Source organism: Simochromis diagramma, unplaced genomic scaffold (assembly GCF_900408965.1).
Source record: "Simochromis diagramma unplaced genomic scaffold, fSimDia1.1 OVJJ01000705.1, whole genome shotgun sequence".
Lineage (NCBI taxonomy): Eukaryota > Metazoa > Chordata > Actinopteri > Cichliformes > Cichlidae > Simochromis > Simochromis diagramma.
The window spans coordinates 2037455-2061341 of record NW_024387448.1 but is presented as its reverse complement, the minus strand read 5'-3'; the positions used below and the strand labels follow the sequence as shown (position 1 = coordinate 2061341).

General features: G+C 41.4%; 1 protein-coding gene across 3 annotated transcripts in view; it reads right to left on the bottom strand.

Annotated features, from left to right (window-relative positions):
- Positions 1 to 1361: 1361 nt before the first annotated feature.
- Positions 1362 to 23887, bottom strand: part of LOC120722700 (plexin-A1-like) — a 308843-nt gene continuing 286317 nt past the window's right edge. For all 3 annotated transcript variants that reach the window (XM_040013789.1, XM_040013791.1, XM_040013790.1), the window contains exons 25-33: positions 22879 to 23025; positions 22195 to 22354; positions 20749 to 20852; positions 20546 to 20642; positions 17942 to 18132; positions 14954 to 15123; positions 14072 to 14284; positions 10564 to 10714; positions 1362 to 7575 (exon numbers count right to left, since the gene is read on the bottom strand). In XM_040013789.1, the coding sequence (XP_039869723.1) occupies positions 7480 to 7575; positions 10564 to 10714; positions 14072 to 14284; positions 14954 to 15123; positions 17942 to 18132; positions 20546 to 20642; positions 20749 to 20852; positions 22195 to 22354; positions 22879 to 23025 (1329 nt within the window). In that variant the 3' untranslated portion in view covers positions 1362 to 7479. The remainder of the gene's footprint in view (positions 7576 to 10563; positions 10715 to 14071; positions 14285 to 14953; positions 15124 to 17941; positions 18133 to 20545; positions 20643 to 20748; positions 20853 to 22194; positions 22355 to 22878; positions 23026 to 23887) is intronic.

Genomic DNA, 23887 nt, shown 5'->3' with positions numbered 1-23887 from the left:
GTTTTCTGTCCTGTTTGGTGAGGTCACCCCTAACTGGTCACTGCAGTTGGCTTCCCCTCCTGGAGCTTGGTCATACAGGAGGTTTCTTCCTTTTAAAAGGGAGTTTTTTGTTCCCACTGTTGTCAAGTGCTTGCTCACAGGGGTCATCTGATTGTTGTAGTTTTCACTCTGTTATTGTAGCGTCTTTACCAGACAATAAAAACTAACTTGAGTGGACTGTTGTTGTGATGTATACAAACAAGAACTGAACTGAATTAGGTCTAAGCATGAAAGCTACCTAAAAGAACTCGAGGGGTTCGTTTTTATCCATTTTTAAAAGGATCAAAAGTAACTGGACAAACCAACTTAGTTTCAGATATGATTGTTTTGAATACTTGGATGAAAATACTTTGCAGTCCATGAATACTAGAAGTCTACAAAGCATCACCATATGATGTGTTTGCTCCCTTGGTATTTTCTGCTAAGGATTTATTGTTCGCAGGTCTTTTTGCATTCAGCTTTGTATGTAATGATGGAAAAGTATGATCTGCTGGGTTTAGATTAGGTGACTTGCCCATTTAATAATATTTAATATATTTGCTTTAAGAAATGTATAAGTTGCTCTTACAGTATGATTTGGGTCTTTATCCATTTGAGTCTGACTATGCACTTCAGAATTCAGTCTTCTATTATCAATACCAGTTACAGCCATACAAAGCCACGTCATTACACTGGCCCCACCATGTTCAACGATTGATGTGCTGTGCTTCAGATCACAAGGTGTTTTAGACATATTGTCCTTTGCAGAATCATGATAATCTTGCCATTCAAAAAAACAAACAAAGAAGATTTATACTATAAACAAATTCAATGGCACTGGGAGATTCAAAGGCACATTTTCTACCAGGTCATTACTGCAACACAGCACTCGTGTCTGACAGTGTCATTTGAGGATTCACTGGTCTGACACTCACTGGGATAATTTCAGTCTTTTCACATGAATGGGAAAGTGACTAGATATGGATGGATGGATGATTGTACTCTTGAAACTGAGCTTTGCATCTTCATGACTCACATCAGTAAGAGATTTCTGACAGTAAAGTCTGCAAAGTAAAGGCTTATCATCATCATTTTCAATGTCCTCCTCAACATCGGTGCAGTAAAACAGAGGGGGAACGAGTCAAACACAGGCAGCAGTTTTTGCTCTACCAGAGTACAATAATACTGTATTTAAATCTCACATGTGCCGCTTTTGATTTTCTGTGTTCTCTCGTGACGACGAGCACTTGAGATAAACCAAAAACTTGTTACAACTTTCAAATCCGCAACTTTGAGGGTACGTAGGGATATGGAAGAGCAATAAAAACATCAGACGAGCCAGATTTAGCAAAAAACATGTTTAATCTCTCCTTGATGCGTGTCTATTTACACGTAATAAATCTGCAAAATAGGAAAGAGCAGGATATTTACACGGGCGTGAAACAGCCAAAACCTGTCACAGCAGCTTCAAGTCTGAAACTCTTAAAAAGGTATCAGAATTCATAAAGTATTAAAACTCTTTAAGGTATTTTTTTCTTTCTACCTCTCTCTTCTTTAATCTGTGTGTGAAGTTATTTTATGTCCTCTGCTCCGTCTCTCAGATGTACTTTAATCAAAGTGAACTCAGCAGGCGAGGAAGCTGGAACTGCTGGGTTGAAACACCCACGAGTGCTGCTGTTGGTGTTGGGGGTTAAAAATGGCAGATGAGGGCAAGTTTAAATGTTGTGTGGCAATGTTTCGTCCAATGGAGGGTGCATCCCATATGGGCAAATAGATACATTTGACATATTTTCATAAAATGGCTTAGAAAGTACAAGAAATGAAATTGGTTCCTAGATTTTATTTTTCTACAAAATGCGCTATTCTTTTCTCAATAAAATAACAGCGTTAGATTAGAAGATTGATACCACTCTCATGTATTTTATACCAATCTTAACTTTAGCATAAAGAAGGGGAAACGTCTAGTTTGCTATAATCCTTGCATCTTTAAATCAAGGTCCTTTACACTGGCTTTTATGCCTGGACTATTAATAATGAACAGATACCCATTGTTGGCTAACAAAATCCACTAATTATATGTCATATTGTTGTAAATATTTTGTCAAATTGGATGACGTTTTTCATGAAATGCAATCTACATTCAAAATGAAACATGAACTTAATGAACCTTAAAAGTTGGAAAAACCTTTCAATAAAACTCTGAAGCTTTGCTTTTTATCATCTTTACTTAAGACAGACCCTCATATGAAGCTGGAAGATATTTCATCTTCAAATCTGTACACAAGCAAATTCAAAATAGCTGACTTCTGGTTAGACTATGGGTATAGCCACAAGTTGGGTTTTTTTTATAGGCCCACACGATGGCTAATTTTGTAGGGGCCGTTATCTATATCTTACATCCATGCACAAGAGCCATAAAACATGAATATGTAAGTTCTGGTGTGTCTGCAAAGCTTTGTTAATTACTAATCACGTTTAGTGCTGTTGTTTGAAACAATATTTGAACAAAATCTTCATCAAGCTGTTTATATTCTAATTGGCTAGCTAGGCTACCTGTTTGTTTTATCTATCTCTTCAGGGCTCTGTGCTAAACTAAGCTAACCAACTGCTAGCTCAGACTTCTCATACAAAAAAGTAATGTCAAAGTTGTAATAATTCTCTCCTTAAAGTAAGAAAAACCAAGAAAGCAAATAAGCACATTTAGTCCATTACTTTGAGAAAAAGACTTTAAATAGCAATCTCAGGCTAAAAGCTGCCTACAGACATTTCATGTAATTAGCTTACTTTAATCTTGTCTTAATATTAGCATGAAAACAAACAATAGCCTCAATCAAAATAAAGCAACCCTAATAATATACATCAACAAAAGAGATGTAATTTATCATTTTAGAGGGATTTTTGTGTCAAATCTTCTTAATTACATTCACTGTTTGCAGGATACACTCCCCCCACAACACACACCTTTAGATAGCATATTATTTTCACACTGTATCCAATTAAATGGATGCAGTTTTTTACATAGCCATCTTTGAGGGAGTTATCATGTCTGGTTAGCTCTTGGCTACTTTAGTATAAGCTAGGCTAGATGACACATGACTGGTATCAGTCTAGTAATCTCACATTTAAAAGGACATATATATTTACATATATTGTATTTGTTTGTCAGTTTTTGACATGGACATTGAACAAAATAGGAATCATGTACATGGAAAAAAGCATATAATTTTCCATGTGGGTAGAGGCTGACAAGGCACAGCAAAAACCTATGTGTCTGTCAATCGCCAGGAGAATCTCTTTCACCACCTCTTTTCTTTTCCCACTCCACCCTCCTTTTTGACTGTGTTTTTCTACATGAAAAGAGGGGAAAAAACAACCCAGATGTGATGGAATGGACAATGAAGCGGTACCGTGGCCTTCAAAGCACTTCCTCTGCCTTGCCTGAGTCTTTTCATCTTTTACCTCAACAAGTGCTGTAGCATAAAACAAGAAGCACAAAACTAAGAAACAAAAGCATCAAAAACCAAATGGGCCTTATCTCACCATCTCTATTTTTTTTTCCTTTTTTTTTCTCCCTACAAAATTATTCTGGGGGCACTAACAACGACTTCTTTCAGTATCACAAAAATCATTTTTTACAAGTCTTCAACTGAGCAAGTGAACACCAGTCAAACATCAATGTAAGAGTCCACATCCTCAGATTGTTTCATTCATTCAATTTGAACAAAACGTGTTAATGAACGCCTGTACATGGAAGTAGCATTGCCTCATTCATCAAGGATAAAGACGGAGGCTGCTTTTGAATCACTAAAACTGAGCACTAAAAGTTTCTTGTGGAATAAGTGAAAACGGCAAAGAAAAGTCTCTTATCACAGAGCTGTGCTCGGGTTGCAGATGCATAAAGCTTTGGTCAGTCTCTCAGTATGTTATGTTACCCTGTGCAGATCAGTGGTTCAAGTATTTAAGAACATACAGTACGTTGTCATCCAATCCAGACGCACATTTGTGCTGTCAGATAAAAACATGGTGTGTTGGTGTGAGAGGCTAGCATTCAGATTAGAGATTCGAATGTACACTGGGCTTTTAAAGGGTCTGTGTCTTGTTCTATTATTCTTTGTTTTACAGCTTTTACTTGACAGCAGCAATATGTGTTTGGTTTGGTGGCATCTGGCTTGGTACAGGTCTGGTAATTATATGTGGGAAAAATCCTTAACTCCCTGACAATATGGACAAAGGAAGAAGTCAAAAGGCTAAAGACTGGACAACTTGCACATTAGCATACAACTTGTGCTAATGGTCCGAAGTAAAAAAACAAGAGAGAGAGAGCGCACCCTTGATTTCTCTGTGAATTGATTGTTTAAGGTAGCATGTAACAAGCACGAACTAATCGCTAACAGCCGGCTCGCATGCAGCGACTGCCTCACAATAACGAGGAAACGACTGCGCCGACTTCGACTTCTTGCCAATACTTCTTTAGGATTTGTCCGTGTGACAAAGCCTTAGACTGGAAGGACTGCTGCTCAAATATAAAATCCCAAAGAGACGAATGTGTGACTGAATCCTTTAAACTTAAGTAGCTGAAACACCAGTCGCACCAAATGTGAAAGTCACACTTTCAGTTCAAGCTGTAGAACAGCTGTGACATTGAATTATCACTTGGGGAATTCATCAGTTTGTGGTCCTTCTGGTGCGTTTTAAGGTGTTCACACACTTTTTAGTCCACTAGCTGCTAATCTTCGTTCTTCACAGCTTAGGAACAGCTACTAAACAGGAACTAAATAATTATTTCATTGTAACTTTGAATTACATAAAAATACATTAGAGCCTCGACTGTAAATGTTCATTTTTAGATTAAACGTTTAGCAACTGGAGCACTGAAACGGCTGCGTATCGTATTTATATTACATATTAGACAGGTTTCTTTTCCAGGGTAATCTGTCACTAACATATAATATACCTAAGTAAGTGTCTTGTGCAGGGATGCATATGGTTACATTAACTTCCAGTTACGAAAGAGATTCTGGTTTGTGAGGCTCCTGATGCAACGCAAAGCTCTTCAAAGCCATCTGAACTGGTCTGAGAACCCTACTGTTATCTGGTTACAAGGTCTCCACTCGAAAAAAAAAAAATCTGGGGGAAGCACTGCTGAAGAGGAAGCAAACATAAGCAATTTTGATGCAACTGTTTTCTTTGAAGTTACAGTGTCCTAAATGGTGCATTTAACCCTACTCTTTTACACTATTTTTTTCCCATTTATTATCAAAGCAAACACATGTAGAGAAGATTTTTTTTCAGCTCATCCGTGTGATCTGGGTGTTGATATGTCTTATCTGGTGGTCTGTAATTCATGATACGCTTTTACAGGATGGAAGAACATATATACATCACCTTGGTTTGTATCTTCTGGCCTTGATAAGTAGCTGTGTACACTCCTAGGGAAGAGGAATGTTTCTGAATGTTAACACGGAGCAGCGCACGGTGCAAGGAGAACATTTGCACTTTTTTTTTCTCTTCTTTTTTTTTTTTAACCCTACAAAACCACAGAACAAAATAAAAGAGAGAGAAAGGCCTTCAACTTGTACAAAAAACCCCACTCACATAAATCAAGCTACATTTCATTATCTTTTTTCATAAACCACATTCACATTTTCAAAAAACGGACCCTTTAGCTTTACCGTCGTCACTTCGGAGTAGAAAACAACAAAAACAAATAATAAAACCAAGAAATATTAGACAACATCTTCTGCACAGCAAAGACTAGCCTTCATTTTTGGATGGCACACCTTATAGAAAAAAATGTGTTTCAGACAAGCGGGGAAGTCTAGAAAACAAGATCGGGAAGCTGTAAAGCACAGTGTGCCAGGGATCAGCTTAAAGGACTGCTTGGTTGCCTCTGCGGTCTGCTAACGCAGCATGAGGCTGGCTTCCACACAAGTGACTTTTGTCTCATCTAAATCAGCTGACTGGGCCTTGTGTTGTATTTGGTTTCTCTAAAAAACAAACACAAAAGCACTGCAGGTTGGTTTGCTCGTAGGCGGCTTCCAGACATCATTTGCCTTTTTGCTATCTTCAGAGCCAAAGATGTAGCACGCAATGGCCCCGAGACCTCACGAAATATAGAAAGTGTCTGCGTATGATATATTTATATATATATATATTTTTGCCATTTACCTATTTTTAAACTTTCAGTCACTAAGCATGACAACATTTTCATCGTAGCACGTTTCATCTAAACGGGAAAAAAAAAAGAAGTCTCTTCGCACTAAACAACATTCAAAGTAAAACATGGCACAGGACGACTTTTTCCTCGTGTTTTTCATAATTTTTCATCTTGGAAATATCAAATCTTCGTCTCAAACGGATCTTTTGTACATTGAAATGAAAAACAGTTTGTTTTTTTCCCCAGTTTTTCATTTGTTTTAAAAATGAAAGGTTTGTATTTATATCTATCTATATATATATATATATTCATATATCCTCTTCTCTCTTTTGATTTAGCTTTGTTGTGCAAATTCAGCAGTAACACAAGAAGTGGCACAGCACTGGGGAGAGTAGGCAGTTGGACGGGCAGAATCAAATGCAGTAACAAATCAAATACAGAGTTATGAACCTGACAGCGTCCTTTGTTCGACTACAGTGGAATTCATGTCGATGGAGTGTTGGAAAGTCAGTACTGGAGGAAGAGTTTCCCTGCAAAGTCCTTCCTCCCGGTTGCCCTGCAGTGGCAAGCGGCGCGTTGCCGAGAATCCACTCTACCGAAGAGTCTTTGAGCAACACGCTGAATCTCTACCTGCTCTGTGGCTGCTGCTCTGTAGCTGTCCCTGACCTTTGACCTCCTTGTGGAGGGGAGCAACAGTAAAGAAAGAGAAATTCCTCACAGGAATCAAGTATTCTGGATTTTTTTTTTTTTTTTATAGGCTCAGAGTCAGAACTGCAGCTCTGGCTGTGAAAAGATACTAGCTCTGGGCTTGTTTCAGGTCCAGCTTGATGAGTTTCTGGTCACCACTGTGCATGTACCATTTCTGATTGTGGCCAAAGCTGCTCCCGTGTAACTGTAGACGTGATGAGGGACTTGATGAAAATAAACGCTCTCCTGAGCTGAGGTCCAAAATCGGCTGAGGTTGGGGACGCACTTGATTTGGTTGTTATGGCAGGCTCAGAGAAGAAGAAGAAGAAGAAGAAAAAGAAAGGCAATGGGGGAGGGGGTAAAAGTCAACCCGGCTGCCGGGACTTTAGTTCCAAACTCTGCTGTCTCTCTCGAGTGTGCTGCTGCTTGCTGGGTGCTTGTGTTCTCGCAGTCCTTTCTGCTGCTGTAGATTGTTATTTGTGACGGCGATGGCGACAGACTTTAAACGTCGGGTGTTAAAACGGCGAGGAATGGGGGAGAGGGGGTCAAAGTTGTCGGGGAAAGGCGTGTTGGTTAGCCAGTTCTCCTGCCAGCTGAGGCGCGCCATTGGCTGATCCTCAGCTAGATAGAGCCATGGTGTCGATGACCTGTTCCAGCTTGCCGCGTAGTCGCTGTCTGCGTGACTGTTCGTCCTTCTGTAGCGCTGACAGGATCTGGACACACGGAAGGAAACAGATTAGAGAGACGCCTTTAAAACCTCGAGCATGCGGCAGTGCAGCGTGGGCGCCGCTGTTATGCTCCTTAGCCATAAATTCACAGTTACATGAGCCAAAGGAGCGCTCTGTTGCTAATTTCCCTTTTAGTGGTTAGCGACTACAATTGCACTCACGCTGACAACACGAGCAGGGCCGACAGGGCAGGTGTTATGGCCAGTGGAATGTCTTGTGATTGGATGTTAATGGCTACTGAGAATGACCAACAGGAGTGCGTTATTTTTCATGATGAGAGTGGGGAAAGGAGGATGTGGTATGAGTGTGAGGACGTGTGCATTTCATCTTTATTTTTTAACGCGTCTGTCTGAGCGCATTTGTTAGACGTTGGGGGCCGTGCAGCTGTCTACATCTGGATAATAGGTCATAATGAAGGGGAGCAGTTGGTTTGAATACAGCCAGCTGCAAACAGCCAGCTTAACTACCGTCATACTGCTGGTATGGAAGAATGGAAACAAGGAAAAGTGGGGGCGTAGCTCTCACCAATTAAAAGCATACTAAAGGTTGAGGAGGGAGAGGTGTGTAGTATAGATGTAAGGCTCTATTTTTAAAACAGCACATTCCATGCAAGCATATTTCAGCAGCTCACATGTTTGGAGAAGCAAATAACACAAATATAAAGAAAATGCACAGAACAATTAACCATACTTACACACACACACACACACACACACACACACACACACACACACACACACACATATATATACTAGAAACTAGAAGAAGAAACCCTAGCAGCACCTTTAATGCTCACTGTTTAGCACGTTCGAATGCGAGGTAGTATAAAAATGTATCATTAAAAAAAATGAAAAAGCACCAGAGGATGAAGGCTGAAGTTTTAGCCAAAGATACCCCTCAATATTTGAACTGGGTTGGAGAGTGAAACCTGCTGCAAAACTGACAATTCCACCCAATCTGAAGTACTCTCACATTCACGTTTACCAACTGAGCATTTTCTCTTGATTAGATTTCTAAAAGCCGTCAGTGTTAAAACTGGATTACATTTAGTTCAAAAGTGAAAGTTTAACAGATGTCTTTAGATCAGACTGAGCTTCCATCCATCCATCTATCTTCTTCCGCTTTATCCGGGGCCGGTTCGCGGGAGCAGCAGCCTAAGCAGAGAAGCCCAGACCTCCCTCTCCCCAGCCACCTCCTCTAGCTTATCCGGGGGAACACCAAGGCGTTCCCAGGCCAGCCGAGAGATATAATCTCTCCAGCGTGTCCTGGGTCTGCCCCGAGGCCTCCTCCCGGTGGGACATGCCCGGAACACCTCACCCAGGAGGCATCCATGTCAGATGCCCGAACCACCTCAGCTGGCTCCTTTTGATGTGGAGGAGCAGCGGCTCTACTCTGAGCCCCACCCGGATGGCTGAACTATCTCTAAGGGAGAGGCCAGCTACCCTTCGAAGGAAGCTCATTTCCGCCACTTGTATCCGCGATCTCGTTCTTTCGGTCACTACCCACAGCTCGTGGCCATAGGTGAGGGTGGGGGCGTAGATCAACCGGTAAATTGAGAGCTTCGCTTTTACACTCCGCTCCCTCTTCACCACTACGGACTGGTGCAGCGTCCACATCACTGCGGCCACAGCACCAGTCCGTCTGTCGATCACCGGCTCCCTTCTCCCATCACTCGCGAACAAGACCCCGAGATACTTGAACTCCTCCACTTGGGGCAGGAACTCATCCCTGACCCGTAGTGGGCACTCCACCCTTTTCCGGCTGAGAACCATGGCCTCAGATTTGGAGGTGCTGATCCTCATTCCGCTGCTTCACACTCGGCTGTGAACCGTTCCAGTGCGAGCTGGAGGCCATCACCCGTCGAAGCCAACAGAACCACATCATCCGCGAAAAGCAGAGATGAGATTCTGAGTGTGAAGTGAAAGCCCTCCGCCAATTGGCTGCGCCTAGAAATCCTGTCCATAAAAATTATGAACAGAATCGGTGACAAAGGGCAGCCCTGGCGGAGTCCATCACCCACCGGGAACGAGTCCAACTTAATGCCGGCAATGCGAACCAAGCTCTTCCAACGGTTGTATAGGGATCGAATGGCCTGTAGCAATGGGCCAGATACCCCATGTACAATATCGTGTCTTTATAGATATGCTATATTGAAAATTCCTTGGGAAAATTTTGAGAAAAACTTAATAATGTTGTCCTCATCTGTATTTGTATGAACCTGGAAGGTCAAAACTAACTGTTCCTACATGGCAGTGCAGCACGATGGCGCAGCGATTAGATCCTCATAGGTTGTGGGTTTGAATCTGCGGGCTGTGCTGATGATGACGAGACGGCTTTTTTTAATCTAAATGTAGCTGTCCCGGGACGTCTTATGAACATCCTGAGACGAGCCTTTTAACATTCACTTTTTAATTCATTAAATACCGTGTGCTACTTTTTTAAGCAAAGAGTAAAATGAGTGATGATGGTGTTGGAGAACTTCTCATCAGACACACACTATGAACATGATTGCACGTGGGTATATAGAATTTAGCGGTTTAAATCCCAATAAGTGCATTTAATGTCTTGCTTGAGACTCTGCTGGTTGTTCGTGATTTGTTTTCTTAACTGTGAATGCTTATTCAATAAAATGAATAAGCATCCTTAAAATGTGGCACTATTTCATTAACGCTTTCTTGAGTTTTAATCAGCTGGTAGCAGCAAAGGATACTGTGCAAGCAGGTCTTTAAAAAAAAAAATCACCTAAATTCTGTTAAGCTCCATTAAGTTCATAATGTGCTGAGCTCATGCCTTAATGTGCATCCTTAATGGTGGTAATACCTTCCAGCTTGTACCGATGTGGACTGGTTATCAGTGTTATTGAATTAAAATGACCTCGTGGTATTAGTCAAAACAAGTAAAGGGAGGCAGAGCGCGAATAATTACAACATTCTTCCCTTCTTCTATATTTAGTGCTGGGCAGTGGGAGCTTACCTCATCTTTGTATTTGACGATGTAGGAGTAGATCTCGTGCAGCGCTGACATGCTGTTGAACTGGCTGAGGTGCAGCCGGGACTGCTCCGCTAGGTAGGCACTCATGTCCTGATCGCTGATGGCTGGCATGCGGGAGATATCGGAGTAATACCTAGACAAGAGTTCAGGCAGAGTTTCGTGTCATGCCACCTTCGTGTCCATTCACACCTTGACTTACTGCCTCGACCTAAGCTTCCCATTGAAGGATTAATGTAGCTTAATACAATTTCTTTGCTGATGGTTAGCACCTTGTTAGAGCACACATTGACCTACTTTGCCATTTAATTGAAAAATAATGAGATTAGTAAAATAAGAGACGGCTCAATTCAACTCAGTTTTATTTATATAGCACCTAAAGTCACCTAAGGGCGCCTCTGCTACAATAACCAAACAATTAGACGATCCACTATGAGCAAGCACTTCGCAACAGTGGGAAGGAAAAACTCCCTTTTGAAAGGAAGAAACCTCTGCTAGAATCAATCTCAGGGACAGGCAAGCATCTGATGGGACCGTGGGGGTGAGGGGAACACAGGAAAACAAAGCCAAATTCAGTTTTTTCAGATGCCCACCTGCTTATGTAACTCGGGAATTGATGGCTTCGTTGTCATGGTTGATGTTAGGGCCCTGGGTCGTTCTTTCCCCCTTATGTAACAAAACTGCTTAGCATTCCCTTTGCAAGCCCCAGCTCCTGATCGGTGCATACATGTGCTCTTTATTTTGCCCTCCTCGCCTGACTGTTTCTCCTGTCTCCCTCTTACTGCCATATTTGACTGGTTAGGGCTGTCAGAATGTCATTCAGGGCTGCTGTGATCAGTGAGTAGCCTGCTCCGTACATTCTTGCTAACTGCTACGAAAGGGTACCTGTTGCTGATCCTTTTAAGTACCTCGTATGTATAATGTTCTGCAGGCTTCTTGCCTGCCAGCTTTTGATTATATAACCTGTTTGTTTAGTCCTGTCAGGGGCATTAAAACACTGGGACGCAGGGCCAGGAAGCAGCGATTAGCACACACGCACAGTTAGTTGACTTCCTTTGTAAGATACTCACTTACAGACGTGCTATTTATTCTGTAATGTTTGTTTTCGAAAGAAAAGCCAGCGAGCCTAGCATTTCATTTCTTTTCTTTTTTAAACAGAACAGTTTGATTTGGCTCTTACATTTCAGTTCTAAGTCCAATTATATTTTATCCATCCTATCCTCTGTAAGCTTTTTGGTGACTACTTTGTGACTCTTATGGATATTGACGGGAACCTAGCTGGGTTTGTAACAGCTGATTCATCCTTTACTCATTCATATTTCATTAATATTTCGTTTTTGAGATGGTGATGCTCTCAGTGAAACAACAACCTTAGTATTATCGACTCTGTGTTGCTGGCTGCATTGGGAGAGTGAAAGGTCCGTAGAAAGTGAGGCAGGTAAAAACACAATATATTAAGAAAACATCCCAATACTGAGCTGTACCTGGATCTGTGTGCACGATCCATATCTCGGCTATCTCAAGGTTTTCTGCAGCAGGGCAGCGCTGGGAGGAGAGTATAGGTTTGGAGGCATAATGGAAGCAAGGTTCAACTGCACCCAGTTAAATCTCACCTATAAATCCTTATCTCACATTGCCTCCAAAAGCTCTGTGGAAGCTACACTACTTCCTGCAGCATATTCAATTCAAGCTGCTCAACATAAAGAAATACACAGTGGTTTTCCCACAGATTTAGACTCTGTTTGTGACAGGAGAGTGCACATGCATTTATGTGCAGGAAAGATTTCTTAAGTATTATTATACATTATATGTTATCAGTTTCTGCACTGCAAATATTTTTACATGTCCTGACTTTGCAATAAACAACTGAGAAGACAAGCACTCGCTCTCCACCGTCTCTCATCCAGTGGATTAACTCCAGCTCCACTATTGTGGATTGTGGCCGTCTACAGCAGGCAGTGATGTGATCTGCTGCATCGGCCATCTTGGTCCTGTGAATGAACCAGCTCGAGACCTGCTGCAGGTTCAGGTTAGAGTTTGCAGTAGATCTTCAGAGCAGAACAAAGACTAGTTTATCCAGCCACAGTTCAGGATGGCAGAGAGGGATTATGTCTCACCCTGGGACAAGATTCTCTGAAGAAGGAGCTGAATAATACTGAGAAACTGCCACAACAGCTACTCACTGTGGAAACATATAAAGGAGAGCACCGGGGCTAGCTCAGCTTTCAAAAGAAAAGAAATAGGATTGCCCACTAATGAACTGATTATCGATCGTGCCATTTTTTTAGATTTAAAAAAAAAAAATGCTAAGTGAGATTATGAATGTACTTAGGTGGGCATTATATTTAGGCAGGTATCAAACACTGTACTCTACCAGAATGGTGTTTGTTATCAGCCCTTCTGTTTTACCATTAGCAGTGAAAAACCTATATATATATATAACCTATATAGAACCAGGCTTAGGGAGGGGCAGCTATCTGCTGCTCAGCAGTGTGCATTACACCACCTCTACATACATATATATGTGTGATGTGTGTGTATATATATATATATATATATATATATCTGCTATCTGCTGCTCAGCAGTGTGCATTACACCACCTCTACATATATATATATATATATATATATATATATATATACACACACACACACACATATATATGTATGTAGAGGTGGTGTAATGCACACTGCTGAGCAGCAGATAGCTGCCCCTCCCTAAGCCTGGTTCTGCTGAGGTTCCTTCCTGTTAAAAAGGAGTTTTGCCTCCCCACTGTTGCCAAGTCCGAGCTTACAGGAAATCATCTAATTCGTTTTTCTTTCTATTATTATGGGGACTTTACCTAACTAATATAATATACTAATATAAGGCACCTTAAGGTAACTGTTCTTGACATTTGGTGCTATATAAAAAAACTAAATTGAATTGAATTCAGGTAAATTTAATTACACAACATTTGAATGAATTGAAGGAGAAACATGAACAGAGCGCCTCTTGCCCCTAAAGTGGAACCGTAGGTGGTGCGATCACTTAAACATCCTGGAGTTGGGCAGAAGATTAAGAGGCTATGGCTGCTTTTTAGCAAAATCCAGTGAAACCTTTGTCTTCTTCTTTCTTTTTGTCTTAGATCTGATCCACATGGAGCAGCTCTCACTGTAATTTTACTCACTCTGTATAGTACACTGTATTATATAGTGATCGAGACAGCTGTAATTACTGCAGAGTGGTTTCTTTGCAGTAATTTAATCCAACTATTATGCTTTAAATGCAAGTACCAGATAAAGTTCAGCCTGTAACGTTGCTACAGTCTTACAGCTGTTTTTAGCTTAATAGTTTAATAGTGTAATTAACTTTGATTATAACGCTCCAACTCATTTTTCTCTCACAGCTCATGAGGACCTTTAAACATTTAAACTGCGGATACAAAAGGTGTCCTCCCATCAAACGTAGCTGTTCTCAAAGTCTTTGCGTTTGGGTCAAACTCTGACTCACCTCTCGACCCAGTTCTTGTAGTTGGGGATGTCTTTAGCGTAGAGAAGCTTATTTGAAGGCGAGTCTTTGCCTAGTTTGTGCTCCGATGTTGAACAGGAGTCCATGAAGGTCTGGGCCACCACGGACAGACAAGCATCTGTGATGCTGTTCTTATGAATGTCGAATACAAACTGTGGGTTCTTGATCACGTTCACCCAGAACCGGAGAGGGAGACTGGAGAGAGAGCAAGAGAATAAAACCCAAAAAAGGTTTATTTCGAAATAAAAATGTAACATCGTGTGATTAAGTGCTTTCCGTCACTAGCTTAATTCCACTTGTAGTTCTGTTTTTTTCTAATTAGTTCACTGTGTGCATTAAAGCCGGCTTTAATGCACGCAGGCAGTGCCGGGGTCCTCGGGGATCGTAGCAGCTGTGTGGCTGGAGACGAATGCTCTTCACTGCTACGGAAACGCAATGATGAAAAAAAATTTTATTAAATAATTTATGAATTACAAACACTGCAAATCTAGTCTGAAGATCTTATTATAGGAAGCACCCAACACAGCATTTTTTACATTTTTCTATACATTTTGCAGACTTGGATGTATCGATTTAATTCAGTGCAGCATTGTTTACAAGGATATTTACTTTGCAGACACTGCGATTATTACTATATTTTGGCATCCATTCAAATCTCTTTGAAATGCACTTTGATTGCAGTCATTTTCAGCGAGATTTAGACTCCAGCGCAAATGTCACCAGGGCCAAACGTGAAAAGCGCCTGAAGATCTCATTACGCTGGAGGTGAAATTTGATTGAACCGAACAGGGTTACATCCGGTTTCGAGAACACTTTACATTTAAGGGGAATTAGTTTTTCAGCGGCTACAGATTTCTGACTCACCAGTTGCTCTTCCAGGTATGTCGTACATCATAGTCTGTGATGGAGTGTTTGTCAGCCTGCTCGTCCAGAAAGTCAAACATATACTTGATGGCCAGGGGCAACGCGCTACCTCTGTGGGCTGTGCTGAAGATGGTCTCAAACAGGTCGTCCACAAACTTCTGTAACGTACCCTAAATGAAGGAAATCAGGGTGTACTTTAAAAAAGAAATGTAAGGAATATTTTAACAGTAATTGTAGCTGTAATATCAACTGTTTTAATAATTTCGAGAGGTTATTACAGACCAACAAACTGACTAAACTTCTGCTAACATAGAGGTGCTCACACTTGCTGATGATCAAACATCTGGCTGCTACTTTTAATTTCTATGGAAACAGTAGGGATGTACTTCGTTTTTTTTGTTTTTTTCCCAACAGTTTCACTACACTGTCGGGTTGTTTTTAGTCTATAGGCAATCACTGAAAGTCTTATTTAAATGTTGCTGTGATTCCCACAACACCGGTCAAAATGGCTTAGAGGTCTTTGATATTAATGATGATTATATACAAGCATAAGCTGCACTCTTATGTTGAACAAGCATTCTGACATTTTAGTACAGTTGGTGTTCCCATATTATGGTAATCGCTCTGACCTTTCTGATATTTCTGTCAGAACCACTTTAGTCACAAGAGGACTGTTATTTTAGGGGCTGTAATTTATATATGGAAGTGTGCCTCTGTTCTGGGACCTCCTCACCGCTCTAAACGCATACACAGAAAGCCAAAAGGCAAGGAAAGCAGTGCAGCAGTCAATAAGAGCGAACATGACTTGAAATAGAGGAGCTGGGGTGGAAGTGGTTTGCAGAGTGTTAATAACACTTTTCATATGAGCCATCAGCAGATCTGTATGAAGAGCTGGATCAGGTAACTCTATGCTCAATGTTTGTTTTGGGGTTTTTTTCCTAACTTTTATTGATTCTCTACATATGTGTGCAATAATTTCTTAGGATTAAAAACATTCCCACATATGCTTCCCTTTCAAATCAGCCTGACTATTAATTAGAAAGGAGGAATATCTCAGAGCTCAGGAAGCCAGCGTCAACATAAGCAGTTTCATGGCACTGTGAAGCAGAATATAATGTACCATTTCCAGCTACTTGTATCCACAGCACCTGAATGGGCCTCGAGCGTGTACATTGTTACTATGAATGGCCCCAGTGGGAATCACAGCGATAACTCTGGCTGTGAGACTTACTTGCTCTGCTGACTAAGCGCTGCAGAATCACAAACCAGAACCCCGGCTCTTGGATTTGGATAGCGCTTTCCTCCAATGACAATGCCTCAACATAATTACCTCAAATGTAGCTAAATTAATTTCCCTAACACCACATTTGTCACCCCGACTTCTCCATCTGGCAGAATCTATTACTGAGGAAATATATGTCAGGATCATATTTAGTCAGCCGCTGCAAAATGGAGCAGGAATTATTCCTGCAACGCTTGTGAATGAAAGCAGGTAGATCTGCATAGACGAGACGCCGGGGCAAACGGGTTTGGAAAGGCAGCCATAAGAGAGACAAGGACAAGATGAGCTTCTGAATTGCATTTGCCTCTCAGTTTTTTTTTCATCATGCATCGCCAAATCTTCAATCCCTCAACAAATTACTCATCTTCTGACACCTTGTGTATCTGCCTCCCTGCCCTCTGCACCACAAGCCCACCTTTTTATTAAACTGTATTTTCTTATTACCACTGGAAATTGAAAAGCCAGCTTGCTTGTAACTGCTGCCCATTGCTACATTTCCCTCCCCCTCCTACAATTAGAAAGGAGAAGGTGAACTGAAAGACAATGAAGGAGAGGGGCAAAGACAGGCGGCCTGTTTTGTAATGCAAGATTCCAAGATGGAGGGAATGGTTACGAGTATGTTTAGCTTCACCAGTAACACATTTAGTCAGTACATTTCACTTGCTTCATGTACAATAAAGGCTTTGAAGCAATCTCGCCCAATGTAAAGACTCAGACAGAGTTATTACGGAGAGACTACATACATGCCTACTAATTTTCTATCAAAACTCTTCTCGGAAAACAAAACCAACCACTGAAACTGCACTTCTGTGTCCTGTCACTTTGCTTCCACTGGCGTACCACAAGGATGGGTGCTTGGTCCCCCTACTCTTGTCTGACGATACCCAGCCATTGTACCTTCCTAACGAGCTGTCTCACAGCACACCTCAGCCCACCCAAACACCATGATGGATGGCTACCTTCGGCTCAACTTCTCTAAGACTGAACTGGGGACCATCTGTTCAGCCTGGTGTTATGTTTTGTCTACATAGAAAGCATTTCAGCTGTGTTTTCCCCCCTTGTTGTCTGTCTATTCTCTACTGGAACAGATAAGCTCCTATCTTAATAAATCCATCTGTCTGCACAGGCTGTGTAATGTCTCAGATTTTACTCTTTACTGTATCCCCAGACCCAAAGCATATTTACACTTTTGGAGTATATGTTCTTACTCGTTATGTGTGTAACAAGAGTGGCTGTATACTGGGTTCTCAGTGCCTCCAGACACTGATAAAAGTATTCATCCCCTCGCCAACCCTTGTCTCCTGTGTGGGCTTGCAAAAAGCCTTCTAATTTCCTACCTTGTGGGTCTGTTCTGTGAAGTTTGAATCTGTGAATGTAGTGGGTCTTTGACCTGATCTCCTGTGATGACAAACCAATTGCTAGTTGCATAAATATTCTCATCAATGTCTGTGATGATGTAATTTGATAAAGATAAAGACCCCTCAAAGATGTGGGGACACTCTGTATTAGAAGCTTCCTCTCCTTTTAAATAGGTGAGGTGAATCACTCTGCACGAAAGAGCTGAAAATGCTGAAGAAGAGTTTTACTATTAGGTTTTAGTGTCCCCCTGATGGTTTCAAGTGCTGTTTAAGAGGTTTTTCCACTCTGACTAGAATCAATATATATATAAAAAAGAAGAGAGTGCTGTTTACACCCCTGCCCCTTACTTTTGTAGCCAGCAGCCTGGTCAGGTAGATCTCAGAGACCATCTTGCTTCCCCGGTCGCCTTCCCTCTGGTCTGAGTGGTCGTGGTTTTTCACCAGGTGCCACAGTTTGGTTCCGCTCTCCAGATCAGGGGTGATCATGGGCGTTCGAGAACGTAGGCTGTCTGGACTACTGGCCGTCCTCAGCATACTCTCTAAATGAGACAAAAACAGAATTACTGTAGAATTACTGAAAATACTCAAAAATGGTTTAACTGACCCAGAATCTCTACCATCTGTGTCTGGTTCATTATTCATTGTGAGAGTTTCATGATTGGAATAAAGCAAGAAGAAATCTGTGACTATTTCATGTAGGATGGGGGGAGGGAATGTGCCAGGGAGGTAAGGTGCACAATATCTGCTGAATATCTCTTGTTTCTGGGGTAGAAAGCTGGACTGGAGAGAAGAGGTGGCGAGACCAAAGATGCTGATGTGTGTAACCATCCACATGCTTGGTGAAAGGACAGTAAGGAGTGTGGATGATAGAGGAGAAGTAAATATATGGGGAGGGTGGAGGGGGGTGACGGGGAAAAAAAAGGGGGGAGTGGGCGAGCGAAATGGACGGAGAGTCAAAAAGGTCAGGAGAGAGGGGTGAAATGGAGAGTAATGGGAGTGCATGGGATAGAAGAGTGAATGAGGCTGAGTGGGATGGTGTAGAGCGCTGCTGTTGCTTTTGCCAGTGGGGTGCTGAGTGGCTTTGATTCCAAGCTCATCATGACCATTGGTGGCCAACAATTTTGCCTGTTCTAATAACACCCCGCTACATGCACACATTCATGCACGAGGCACACCAACAGGATCATAATAACAAACAAAAGGGACACAGTCAAAGAGACTTTTTAACCAAACTTTTTTTCACAGTGGAGCAAAATAGCTGGAGCCTTGCAGCAGTGTGAGATAGTTCACTACAAGAGAGGTTCAGAAATGAAACAGGTCCTCAATAATGCCATTCTCAAACAGTGTAGGTGTTGTGTGATGCACTGATTAAACCATTTATTTTGTTCCAAGTAGAATCAATAGAAACTGGCATATTTGCAGTGAGAAAGAATTTTTAGTCGGTACTCCCGTATTTCAGTTAATCATACGTCTACTTGCATATAATACGGGCCACTTGTGCTGTTAAACCCTCGGTAATATCTATCAGCTTATCGAGTTTTGTGGTTGTGTTGATTTTCTCTAGCAGATGCTGTAAAAATGCCCTGCAAAAAACACATTTCTACACCTGCCAACATGTAGCTTTGAATAGTACTGGATTTAGAAGTTAAAGGTCAAATATTTCTATCAGCAGGTGAAGACTCTGAGCTGCAAGGAGGGTGAATATTGGACATGCATTCATCAGGTGGCAAGAAATATGACTCCAAGGAGACAGAATGCTGGTGTGTAAACAGGCAGCAGTTTTCTACTGCTATTTATTTGCCTTAAAAGCATAAAATACAATTTCAGATAAGGAGTCAGTTTAAACGACGTGTGGAATGCTGACAACAGTGTGTTTAAGTTAATGATATATTAACCTTTCAAACATACAAAATAGGCGTCCCACCAGGCTCCAAACTGGGACCACTTTTTTTGATGTGACGTAAAAGGGTTACATCTTGGATAAGTTGTTATGACAGCCAGGTGAAATATATGAAGTAAATACGAAGTATGAATAAATACAATGAATGCTTCATATTAAATAATAAGAAGTTTGCTGATGCTCAATAAAATAATTGTTGGCATGAATCTTTTTTAGCTTTTTCATTTTGGAATGAGGTATGCTAGAAATAGAGTTTGAGAACAGCTGTCATGGGAGAGCATTGAAAATAAACACTTTGACCAGCACTATTTTTTCTGAATGCTAGATTTGAGGGAAAAAGGACACATCTGACTTTTCCACTATTTTCGGGTCGCGCAATTGACATCAGAGTCGGCATTCAGCAGAAAAACTAGCATGTCAATTTTCCATTTCCATATAAAACACACACAAAAAAAGAAAAAAATTCAAATTCTAACCTAAACATTTCATTTTTTGGCACAGGCGTTTTTGGAGAACAGCCACACTGATTTGGGGCTACAGCAGATCAGCGGCAATGATAGCAGCTGTGCATGTGTGAGGGTTAATACCCACTCAGCATCAGATGAGGGTTCAGTTTTTTTTCTCACCTCAGAGTAATTTATCCTCTAAATGGTTTAATTTTCCAGTGGAAAATACCATACTGTTGCTGGGGCTCTGTCTATCTGACTGCTACGTGTCCTCTTGCTCTCTCTCTCTATCTCTTTTTCACTCTGTCAGCTGGGGATCGAGGTGTCTACTTTAATGCCTGTCATTTATGGACTGCTTGGAAATAGCCGTGGAATAGCCTTGGCCTGCGCTGATGGCAGTGGATAAAAAGGATTGCCATTCACTCAGATGGAGGTAAAAAAAAAGAAGAAAAAAAAAGGACCCCAATCATGGCCATGACAAACAAAGACAAAGACTGAATGAGAACGAGTTAGAGGCTCTGAGGGGAGGCGAGCGGTCAGAGAAATGGGGATCATTGACAGACTGATTTAAACAGGATCGAGGCACGATGGGAATGGGAGCCGTACCGTATCTGCTGAGGCTTTTGGTGAAGGTGGAGGAGTTGGAGATGTTGTAGGCAGAGTTCTGCTTTGGCACCAGGGCAATCACTGAACCATCTGTTACCTGCACAACAAAAACAATACACACACACACACCACCAAAATATTCAGTGTATTACTCTTGCTGAGTAGCTGGCTCTTGGCATCTGTCCTGCTTTGTGCTCGTGTACCTGATAGTGAGCCAGCGTGTTGAGTCTTTTCCAGTCGTTGTCAATCTTAGTTGTGACATCTTCATCCTGCAGGATGATTCTGGCTATCCGACCTTGACGCCATTCTTTGAAAAGAGGAAAGCCGAGTTGATGGCAAAAAGCACAAACACAAATTGCATGTGTGTGTCATGAAACTGTGTATCACTTGCCATCATTTTGCATTTGTGTTTTTTATATTTTCAATGTAAAAGAGGTAGTTAGTAGGTTTATTAAATTTTACACTGCAAAATTACATTAAAGCAACTAACAATTGATCAAAAGCCTGTATCCAATGTGAGAAAAGTCCCTGGACTTAACATTCCCGAGAACAACAGAGAATTGATACTCTGTCGTTTGCCTCATTTCCACAGAGCAGTTTATTCTCTTTAAGCTTATTGGTTTTTCTTACTGAGTGGCTATTTGCAACATTAAAAGTCCAGATAATGATGCCGCATGCTTACTCTGCAGTATCGTGCAGCAAGCAAGCAACGTTAGCAGCAACCCGAGTCACTGAGGGAGGGGCTAAAATGAGAGCAGGGTTCTTTATGGTAAAAGCTCAAGATATTGTAATCTGTTGGATGGATAAACTGCTGTCACACCAAAAAAAAAAAAAAAAAAATAATTAAAGAAACACATTTTAATCAGAGAGCTGCATCGAGTAAGTTAAACTTCTTAGTTGTGAGGTATGCATACAAGAATGTGCGGGCCATACTAACTACTGAGTTAGTCATTTTAAGTTTCGGCAAAATGGACTAGCCTGCTGGATCACTTTTATTTCCATCAAACAATGTGGCATCCTTTCATTCCTAACATATCACTGAGTCCATATTGATACAGATATCAGTTTTTGCCCATTAAGATCTGATGAATGCATGTCTTTTATCCTGTCTTTCTTCTCTTACTCCAACCGTTCACAGCAGATGGCCCTGCCCCGCCCTGAGCATGGTGTTGCCGGAGGTTTCTTCCTGTTAAAAGGGAATTTTTCCTTCCCACAGTCGCCAAAGGGCTTGCTCAAAGGGGTTTTTTCTCTGTATGTATTATTGTAGGGTCTACCTTACAATATAAAGCGCCTTGAGGTGACTGTTGTTGTGATATGGGGCTGTATAAATAAAATTGAATTGAATGTATATTTAAATTATACATACATATATATGGGTTTATAGACTTTTTTAAATGCTTTTAAGTCATCAAAAAAGTTTTTCAGATTAACGTCATGGCAATCTGGGCTTAAAGGCATCGCTGAATGTAGTATGTTCATTAAAGCTAAAATGGGACAATGAGCTACAGTGCACTGATCTCACCCAACTACTGGATTTATACAATTCTTGTTGCAGACATCTAAACAAAATGACTGGAAAAAAACAAATGAATCGGCTTTTATTTGATTTTATCTCATTAAACCTGCACATACAGTCCTGCATGTCTTACCCAGGTCCATATCAGAAGCCTTTGGCCTTTGCGAATAGGGGCTGCCTTTGTACACGGCATCGAGCAGCTTCTCTTTGACCTGAGTGATAGTGTCGCAGTTGAGACACTTGACTGTCACCTCCGGGGCGTTCTCATTCTCTGGATTTACACAGTGCAGCGTCTGGAAACATTTTTAAAAAAAAGCATAAAAATGGAAGAAAAATGGAAAAGACAAAAGAAATTAGGCTTTATCAGGAATATGTCAAGAACGCTGCAAACAATGAGCACTGGTTAGTTGAATGGTGTAAACGGTTGTTCAGGTTGTCCAGCATCACTCTCACACCCAGTTTGTTTACAGCAGCTCATTTTCAAACCTGGACACAAACCTCGTCTATTTAGGCAGTTTGAGAACATAATAACTCGGCATTCGCACTTGGGAGCGGACCAAAACAACTGTAGCAGACCCCGCTGATGAGTAGGTTTGCCTGCATGTTTCCAAGCTAGACCTGAATAATTCTGTTTTGTTAACACTGGGCAGCAAATGGGACGGTCCACGGCCAACTCCCTCCAAATGCACCGCACGCTTTAACAACCCGCATTTCAGCAGCTGACTGTTTAGACTCTCATGTGACTAAAACTTAACAAATCGAATGATTCGGTCCCGAGCAGATGAAACGGGCCTCGAGACACAGCGAGTTTACTGACCAGTGTTTTGTAGTCAATCTGTTGTCTGATGAGCTTGTCCTCACTAAGGGAGTAGCGGGCTTCTCCTGTGATGGCGTCGATGGGTCCCTTCTCCATCTGCTGCTTGATGGCACAGTAAAGCATGAAAAGAGGCTCCCCGGCACACTCCTGGCGAGAGACGAGGCAGAAACAGACGAGTTATCTGGAGATCAAACACAGCGCGATTTTTCTCTTTTATGTCAGAAACAGTCCTAAAGAGGGAAAACTGCCCAATAATTCAAAAATCCCCCCAAAATTTAAAATGAAAATAAACAAAACCCCTAACAGAACTTAATAAACACAGTGATTCAATTTAAATCTGGTTCCTAAGAACGTTTGCTACTCTGAAGACACTGGGAATACTTAAATGTGTAAATTAATACCAGCGATGCAAAATGCTGTGTGTAGTAAGGCGCTCACCTGACTCGCATAAATGAGTAAATGAGGTAAGTGTGTGTTTTTGCAAGTGTCTGGAGAGCAATTAAAAACAACAAAAACTGGGTAGAATTTACGCTTAGTGGCCACTTCATTAGATACACGTTCCCAGTAGTGGGTTGTTGGGGTTTTTTGGCCTACAGAACTGCCTCAATCCTTTGTGGCATACATTCAACATTCCTCAGAGATTTTGGCCCATGCTGACATGACAGCATCACACAGAATACATCCATGGTGGGAAATCTTCTATTCCACCAAATCCCAGACATTTGGGTTGAGTGGACTGATCAGGTGGATCATTTTGGACCTGAGATGGTTGTGTGGCACCAACAACCACGTCAAAGTCACTTTTCTTCCTCCTTCTGATGCTCTCTTTGAACTTCAGCAGTTTAGTCTACTGTGTGACTAGCTGATTAAATATTTGTGTTAATGAGCAGCTGAAAAGGTGTACCTAATGAACACTTTTGGAATCGTGACTTATCCGTTCATCTTTCAAGAAGAGGGTGACAAAATACATGAATAATTAAAGAGCTTGACGGTGAAATGAAAAAAAAAC